At 48.1% G+C, this 9,489-nt stretch overlaps 1 protein-coding gene across 1 annotated transcript in view; it reads left to right on the forward strand.

The window, feature by feature from the left end:
- The window catches only part of LOC123021962 (vascular endothelial growth factor receptor kdr-like), a 143,112-nt gene that overhangs the window by 105,514 nt on the left and 28,109 nt on the right, over positions 1-9,489 (forward strand). Inside the window, exons 17-20 of the mRNA XM_044427244.1 lie at positions 851-986; positions 3,201-3,305; positions 5,129-5,242; positions 8,174-8,262. Of these exons, the coding sequence (XP_044283179.1) occupies positions 851-986; positions 3,201-3,305; positions 5,129-5,242; positions 8,174-8,262 (444 nt within the window). The remainder of the gene's footprint in view (positions 1-850; positions 987-3,200; positions 3,306-5,128; positions 5,243-8,173; positions 8,263-9,489) is intronic.

The raw sequence follows: 9,489 nt of genomic DNA on the forward strand, positions 1-9,489 counted from the left end.
CAACTGGCAGAAAACCAGCAACCTTCCAATTAACAGCCTCTCTGATGCTTACAAAGAATGGATCACTTCTCTGACTGGTGCTCCTGGATGGCCGTACATGCTGTAGGAAAGACACCACTTCTTCAGCTGTACACAGTGGCGTGAAAAGTCCAGTCTGCAGCACCCACGGCTCACCAACCCGGGGCTGGAGGGGATCGCTGGAGCACTGACATGCTCCTCCACATGCGTTTCCCTGGCTAAGTTCTGCCAGAGGATGGTCTGTAAGGAGCTCGATGTCTCCTTACTGATGATTCGGACAACCAAGGCAGGCCGACAATGGCTGTGTTTGTGGGCTTCTCATCCTTGGCAGCTTTCAGTTCAAACTTCATCAGAGCTGTCTGTGGTGCGCCATGGACCGCTCCCAGGAAGCTCAATAAAACCTGCATCAGAGAAGGCAATCTAGTGACACAGGAGCCATGTTCATGCCTAAGCATCCCCTGCAGACACCTGGATGTACATATGTTTGTTCTTAATTGATTATCTTCTTCCACCCGAATCTTCTCCTCCTCAAATATTCCAGTACTTTGATTGAAAATTTTACAGGCTTGCCTTGCTAGTTATCTAGTGGGGGGGGGGTGTTTAATTAGTCACAACTGACAAAGCTGATGCCTCTTTATATCATGCATCTATGGGAATAAGCACAGAACACACAATCCACACCACCCACAAAACCTCATTTTCCCAGACCTTTGTATGGCTGATTTTTATCCCTTCATCCCTTTTGGGCTCCCATTCATTAGACACCTCCCCTTGGGTTTAAAAACAGCAGCAATTCCCACATTAATTGGCTATTTTCCCATCCCTCCTGCAGCCCGATGCCACAGATATCAAAACAGGATACTTGTCGATCATAATGGATCCCGAGGAAATGCCCCTTGATGAGCAGTGCGACCGTCTCCCATACGACAGCAGTAAATGGGAATTTCCGAGGGACAGGCTGAGGCTGGGTAAGCCATGCGTGTGTCAGCGTCAGTAGTAGTGGCATCGTCTTGAACATTTGGAGAGTCATAGCCTAGAGAACTCCATCCTGGTATTTCAGCATGTTATGTTTGGTTTCTAGAAACCGCAGTAAGAAGGAGCGGTCTGTTCTGGGGTGGTATTCTGCTCCCTGAGCAGCTTCTCCAGCCATCTAGTGTGGGAAGGAACTTCAGGTCTGGTGGCCGATGGGATGCATGCCAGCAGCAGGGGGGCTGAGCAAGGAAGGTGGGAATCCTTGCGTTTCTTGTGTAGCAACCACTGGTCTTCTCTCAGGAACATCTGGGCAAAAAGCCACGCACTGTGGAAACCACACAGGGTTGCTTGTTGTGACCTGTGAACCCAGCCATTGTCTGAGAGAGCTTCATGCTGGCTAGGAGTTGCAGTCCAGCCTGTTTGGAGAAGATTGTCCTAGCATGGACTAGAACAGAGCATGGACCATATCTGTTGGGCCTTGTCATGGAACGAGGAATGAGCAGGCAACCCCTTTATTCCTCATTTGCCCCTGGCTGCACCTCTCAGAAGCTTGGGCAAGCCGTCCTTCAGGCACACCTGGATGCATCCCCAGTCTTTGCACTGAGGCAAACAGGGATGCCATTCATAACTCAAGGCTTCCCAGTTCAGTCCGTCATCTTTGGGAGGAAGGGATGGGTTTGTTGTAGCACGAGGACCACGACGTCCTCCTTGACGCTCCTGCACGGGCACGGGAAGCTCTTTCTGCGCATCCTCAGAATCAGCTCTGATGCTTCTGCAGAGGAGAATCCCAAGCTCCCTATCAAGGGAGTGTCTACACAGATCTTGTGTTTCTTACAGACGAGAACAGTAATGTGTATTCTTATTAACTATGGAACAGCTTCCCCCAGCTGGTGCTGTCCAGATGTGTTGGACTATCTCCCATCATTCCCAGATAGCATGATGGGAGTTGAAGTCCAACACAGCCAGAGAGCACAATGTTAGAACCATTGCTGTAGAACATAGTTGTATCTCAGTGTCTATCCAGTCCAACTGTTTGTGTTGCTGGTAAGTTCACTTTATCCCACAAGCAGTTGCAATGCACTCTTCTTTTAGAATAAATATCCATGGATAACACCTCCTATAGCTACTTCCTCCATATTGAGGCCTTCCTTAATATTTTTTTCCTATAGATTTGTCCTAAGAATCATTCTTCTCCAGACAGACAGACAGATTGATTTTTTACTGCTTTTATTTTGATTTTATTTACTTACTTACTGCTAAATGTACATGGTGGAAGAGGTTTGAAGCAAAATTCCTACTGTACATTAGAAAGCAGTAGCATGTTTTGTTTTTCACAAAGCACAGTTTCAAAAGGTCTTCTGAATGCATTCTGAATTTTGGAATATCCCCACACCAGAGAACTGAATTTAGCCATCTTTATTTTTCCTGCAATGTATGTTTCTCTGACATTATTTTTAGGGTGCAATGTAATGCATGTTTAGACTGAAAAAATGTCTTACACTTCCCAGTATTCCCAGCATAGCTGCCTGAGGAATGTCGGGAGTTGTGGAATCCTAAGCATGCAAAGGACCGTGCCCTTAAAAATCTTGTATCATCGCATATGGTCATAAACTCTGGTCAGTTTATACCTATGTTCCAGTGTGTGATACAAGCCTCTTATGCCAATCTCTGCTGCATGTAATCGAGGCTCCGAGGTTTTGCTCTTCTTGCACAGCAAACGATGCATGTTTCTCTCATGTGCCCAGGGCTGTGTGTACGTGGCAAGTCCATGAACGCAGAAAGGTTCCCGAAGGTGCTGCTGCAGGAAGGATCCAGGATTCCAGAGAATCTCGGATTTCTTCCCTTTCTTTGCACCTTCTGCTTTCAAAGGTATTCTTGAAAGCTGCAAAATCTGAGAAAGGGGTAAAGTTGAGTCCAGTGCATGATATTCCATTGGCTTCTCCCAGAGGTGAGCAGAAGCACAATAAAATCTTCAACACAGAGGAAGAGAAGAATTCATGGTGTAAAATTAGAGGGATCGTGCAACCTTGTTTCGCGTTGCAGAATGTATTCAGGTCACAGGGTGCAGAATTTCTTGCTGCAGAATCTGGATCGCCTTGATGCAGAGTTATTTGTTTGCTCACTTGCACACCCTGCACACAGCCTGGCTTCTCTCCGATGCAAACTGTTGTCAGTTCTGTCCGGCTCACTCTTTCCTCTTGCTTCTCTAGGTAAAACTCTGGGTCATGGTGCTTTTGGGAAAGTGGTGGAAGCATCTGCTTTTGGCATAGATAAATCTTCAACCTGCAAAACAGTTGCTGTTAAAATGCTTAAAGGTACACTTCTCTGAGACTCTCAGCATGCGCTTCCCAAAGCATGTGGCGCTCCACATGGTCAGAGGCACAAGGCCATTGCTGGCGATGGTAGACCGTGTTGGCTTCCCTCTCTCCCTCTTTGGTGCCCCTGTCCCGTCATCAGCACAGTGTTCATCTTTCCACCTCCATCGGTGAAATATGTGGCGTTGTGGTGGGAAGATGCAACCCCGTGAGGTCCTAACCTGGGACCAGGCCTCGTGCCAGTGCTTCGCACCCTTGGCCGGCTGCTGGAGCTTTCCCACCTCTCTCTCCTGGGCTGGGCTCACCGCAACAGTCCTAGAGGAAAGGAAGCACGGCACAAGACCGACGGGTGTCCGCGAGCGGCAACGGCAGCACATGTTTCCAACTGAGTCCTTCCTCAGGGGCTCTCCTGAGCCACCGAGTTCAACCTGATATCTTGAGTCAGTTGTAAGTTAAAGCTCTCAGTATGAAACATGTTGGGCTCAGTCAAAAGATGTACATCTGCACGTCTGCTCACTTTCCCCTACGGACCTGGTCCTCACTGGGAATAAGACGAACCCCACCATGGTGGAAAGGAAAAGAATGACCCGAGGCTGCTGTTTTTGGTGACGCAATCCCTGCTGTCTCCTGCACACAGCTTCACCCCTAGTTTCAATTCCTTGGGTGCTGGAAATGAGTGCTTCCTGTCTGTCCACACGGACGTCCTCCACAAGTAGGGAATACCAAGCACTCCCCACACAGAGACATTGACCCGCTCTTGGCATGCCCAGCTGAGATGGAGTGACGGCCTTCAGTTAGGAGGGAAGCAGCCTGTATAACACAATCGAATCTGATCGTCATCCTGATGGGGCAGGATAGTCTGGGAACGCTCTGATTCCAGCCCTTTGGGGCAGAGCACATTTCAAGCCCTGCGAAGGAAGGACACCAGGGTAGCAAATTAAGGCCCGAACGGGCTTCCTTTCTCAGTGGAGGCTTGGGCCATATGGTACCTCCTAAGGCCATTTGCATACCATTCCCGATGCGCAAATGACTGGAGTCAAGTCTTTCACTCCCTCCCCGCCACTGCTGAGTCTCTTCGCTGCGTGAGCTGCAGTGTCTCCTTGCCTCATGGTGCTGAATCTCCTCCTCATTCCTAGCAAAGCCTTTGTCCGCAGCCTCTTCTATCTCCTCTCCCACGTACCCAACCCCTTTGGATGCTGAGGCTCCCCCAGACCCATCCAGTCTGGCCTCTCTGCTACCGAGTGGCATTTTGGGGTCCCCTTCACAGGCTCTGCTCTGATTCCTCATTTTCTGTCCTTTTGGGGTGACTCCCATGGAGGAATACAGGAGGAGAATCTCACACTACAGTTCACCAGCCATGCAAACTTTACAGGAAACATGTATTGAAAAGCTGGGATTTCCAGCAGCTCATTTTCACAGGTCTTTCCTAAAGTGCACATGGATGAGTAAGCCATATGGAAAGATGGGGAGCAATCTCTGCATTGCCAGCTCATTAGTTTAGAACACTTACCTGAGAACACCCAGACTCTATATTGCTTGGCTTGGGCCAGAACTGTGGAGAGCAAAGACTTCTGCAGGATGTTCCCCAAAACCTTCTACCACAGATAAAGGCAGGGGGAGTTTGAGGACTTCTTGTTGTAAGGGAAGTGGCTTCTTGTCAGAGAAGACTGATGCGGACAGGACCTAGGCAGCCGTTGTTCCTGCCCGTCGACTGCTAGTGCTGGTGACGTTTCGCTTCCCCTCTGAGTATAAACAGGATTTTCCGTCCCCTGTTGGCAAAATCCTGTGGTACAAAGATGCCTGTGTCCTGTTTCCCCAAGCAGAGTGCGCAACGACCAATGAATGCAAGGCACTGATGTCTGAACTCAAGATCCTCATTCACATTGGGCACCACCTCAACGTGGTCAACCTGCTGGGAGCTTGTACCAAGCCAGGAGGTAAGCCAAGGCTAATTGCCCTGCTTCAGAGACAGACAAAACCATTTTAGCACGTTTGATCTGGTCCGTAACTTACCAAAAAACAACATTTCTGCCTGAGCATGAATCCCTGGGTTTCTTTATTTTGGAAATGTTTTATCTCACTTTGTGTTGAAACCTAATAAATAAATCCCAAAGCAGTTCACAAAATAAAGGCAGGGAAAATGCAATCAGTACACAGCAACAAAACATTAACACCCCTTGCTAAAATAACCCGAGGGGGCTGCCCATGCTAGCAGTCAGGAAAATGCCCATTCATTCCACACCTGGAACCCACTGGATTTTTTCAGGGAGATCACTGAAAATGGTGGGTCATGATGTGCAGCACCGGGAGGTGCCTTGTGTTGGAGCCAGATGCACTGCTGCAGCTGCCTGATCTGGTGATCGAAAATGGACCGTGCTGGAGGTTTTGTTTGTTCGTTTGTTTGTTGGGGGGAAAGGGGTCTCTAGAGATCTGTGCAAAACAGTCGCACCCGTCGGTATGCATATGTGTAGTGCCACTCGCTCAATTGGAGATTGTCCTAAGTCAGGTCTTCTGCACAAAAGTCGGAATCATCAACTTTGTGTGAATGGGTTCACACTATTTTTAATATTTTATCGCATCCACAAGTCCGTTATGTAACCCTGGTGCAGTATATTCCTTTGGTAAATATCCTTGCCGGTTTCATACTGCCACTGCTCTGACATGAGCTGACTATTATTCCTGCTTCACAAAGCATTTGTCATTTTCAATTTCATCTAGTTTTATTTTTTTTCATAAAACCTCAGGACATTTGCATAAATACCAAGCAACACAATTTGCACGAAAGCTGGGCACCACAATTTATGCATGTATCGGGTGCCTCAATATGTCCAAACTTCCTGAGCATTAAAAAAAAAAAAACCTCATGCAAACTGCAGCCCATTTTAAAAACAGGAATCTGCATGCTGGCTCCACTCACCTGATCAAGTTGGCACCATCACGGAGGAAACAGAAGGGAATATGGGAGGCTCAGGTTGGGTCAGTCCATGGGATGCTCACCCCCCAAATGTTTCTGTCATGCATCCATAGTGCATAGTGGCAGCTCCCATGATAAAGAAGGTCCTGCAACATACCCCCAGCAAATGAACATCAAGAGGCCCTGGTAGGTTCAGCAAGGCCAGTGTGGCATAGTGGTTAGGAGTGTGGGACTGGGACTCAGAGGATCCGGGTTCGAGTCCCCGCTCGGCCATGGAGCCAGCTGGGTGACTTTGGGCCAGTCACAGACTCTCAGCCCAACCCACCTCACAGGGTTGTTGTTGTGGGGATAAGATGGAGGAGGAGAATGATGTCAGCTGCCTTGAGCCCTTTGTAGGAAAAAGGCAGGGTATAACTCGAAAAATAAATAAATAAATCAGGCCTCCTTCCATTCAGGAATGAAGACCAGGGTGACCTCTTCAGGGGAAGGCAGTCACCCGGGTTACCTGGTCCTGAGCCTGCCACCCCTTTAGGAACATGCTATGCATTTCCTAGAACATTGCTATAGAATCGTACGGTGCACCACTCTAGACTTCTGGATGGATCCTCTTTCAGAACCTACACAGACCCACAAATAAATACCCATACATTACACGCCTCCTATGGCTAGCAAACCAGCACATCAGGACGAGGGCTGCTTGGCCACTGTGATTATTCGCTACAGGCAGGGAGGATCCAAGCAGCGGGTGTATGCAAATGCCTTTTTTACTATTGACTCTCCATTGTGATGCACCAGACCAGATGTCTTGGGCCACCATTCCAGCCGCTCCCAGCCGGCTGTGTTCGGACTGCAGCGCAACCCATCTGGAGGGTGTCGTGTTGATCGCCAGGCCCTTGTCCTTCTCAAAGCAGGCTTGCCCTGGTCCCACCAGAACCCTCCCCAAGTTCCCCCGGCAGTGAATGAGCCTTCCTCCTCCTCCAAGCTGGTGTTTTCATCCATGCAAGTGGCGCACGCACACGGCGGGGTGTCCAGTGGACCCAGTGTGAGGACCCCAGCGCTCACAGGGCCTTTGAGAGCTTTCTTGCTCTTGCCCTCCTTGCCGAATGATACGCAGCCTTGCAGGACGTCCCTTGTGGTCTCTGTTTGCAGCTGCAGCAAGCACACAGCATACAGCTTTCAGAGCGCAACATTCAAAATCACAAATAGCAGGTATGGAACCGAAGCTTTTAGAGAGGAAAGGCTGTTTTCCTAAGTTAGCTAATAGCAGCTCTTTACATGCCATGTGAACCCCCCGTTCACCTTCTCTGCCCTTCTGAGGCGTGTTGCACCCGGTTTTTTGTGCTTCTGCCACTGGGTGAAAGCTGAAGACTTCCAAAGAATGCTGTCCGAGTCGCTCCCAGTTTCTGCCACAGTGCAAAAAGACTTAGGTGAAATGTCGCCCGTTTTTGGAATGTCAACAGCCCTTACGGCAAGCATAGCATTCCTTAGCTGACTCCCCCAGTGCAGAAGAAGCAAGTTCAGCTGTGATTGCAATTGCAGAGTGACTGCATGGGGCGTTGCTTCCATTCCTGGGGTCTGGAAATGGGGGGCCGGAGCAGAAATGTATGGGGCCACCCCAGTGATACACTGCAAACCATGTCAGAGCAAGACTGAGGAAAGTAGAAGCCCAGTGAGAATTCAAAAGCATATAAATGGGTGCAGTCATGTATTTTTCCTGGGCAAATTTTGGCCTGCAGGTCCTCCATGCCTGATTTAGTGAAGATGATCTAAAGCAGGAATCTGAGCTGGTAGTCAGTTTTCTGTTCTTGCTTCCCAAGACTGACAAAGCATCTCACCCCGATTTTGTTGTTCATCCCATTCTCTACCATGCATGCAATGGAGGTGTTTATTTTTAGATGATGGCTTCCACTGGTGTGTGTATTTATCATTTTATGACCTTTGATCGTTTTTGCAGGTCCTTTGATGGTTGTGGTAGAGTACTGCAAGTACGGAAATCTGTCTAATTACTTACGGGGAAAACGAGGAGACTTTGTTGCATGCAAGGTGAGATGCATAACTGGATTTTGAAATAGATCAAACCTGTTTCCTTCCAGAGAGTATTTGCAAGCCTATTTATTTATTTATTTATTTATTTATGTAAAACATTTCTATGCCGCCCCCATCGCAACAAAGCCTCGGGGCGGCTCACAACAAAAACAAAACAAACAAAGTCATACAAAAAAAATTATATACTAAAAATATTAAAACCCAGTGTGTCTTGGCTTAAATTTTTTTTAAAATCCTACAGAATAAATTAACATTTAAAATAAGTTTTAAATAAAAAGGTCTTAGCCTGGCCCTGAAAAACAAATAATGACGGCGCCAGGCGGACCTCTCTGGGGAGCGCATTCCATAGGTGGGGCGCCACTGCAGAGAAGGCCCTCCTCCGGGTACTCGCCCTCCTAATGAACTTCACGGAGGGTTCCTGAAGAAGGGTCTCTGCTGCCAATCTCAAGGGGCGGGAGGGCAATTTGCCTTCCTCATGCGCTAGTGGAATGGACAGGTTCATTTTTGTCCTCTTGAGAGAAGACAGAAGGTTATGGGGGACCCCATCCACCCTATCAGGAGTAGAAAGGGGGCAAGGGGATCCCCCTTCACTGACTTAGAGGGAGCCACCAACATGGTGACCCCAAGTTGGAAGCTTCCCACAGATCTGGAAGTCTCTCACTGGGGTGGAATCACTCCATTGTCATGAATGGAGAGCCTTTTTTGCTGTGACTGCAGCTGCTTTTTGTGTTCTCCCCTTGAAGAAATTTTGCATGGTCACAGGCTAAGAAATAACAGCAACACCAACAAAATAAGAACACAATAAACATAAATGCAATTTATGCAATGTCTTAGTTTACTCAGACAGCAACATATCTCTCCAAATTGCATTGCAGGCATTAAAAAATTGCCAGACCATCAAGGGACATGATGCTTCCCTTATACAGACTGATTCCAAAGTGGAAGGAAGGAGTATAACCATAGATGTATTACCAGTAGTAGAAGGGGTTTCCTCCCTACATTCCTAATGGAAGCTGCAATATGGGAGAAGAGGGTCCATAGATTCTCTAGGTTTAGCCCCATAAAAACATGTGCGAGGCCATTCCTAAATTTTTCCAGTAATGCCACCAATGGACCTCCAATTGGAGATTTTTCTGCCCAATTCATCCAATCAGCCCCTTCAGAACATGTTCCAGGTCTCGGAAGCAGCAGAAGTTCCTTCGTTTTCCTAACCCTAACCCTACC

Source organism: Varanus komodoensis, unplaced genomic scaffold, assembly GCF_004798865.1.
Source record: "Varanus komodoensis strain SLA01 unplaced genomic scaffold, ASM479886v1 scaffold18_3, whole genome shotgun sequence".
Taxonomy (NCBI): domain Eukaryota; kingdom Metazoa; phylum Chordata; class Lepidosauria; order Squamata; family Varanidae; genus Varanus; species Varanus komodoensis.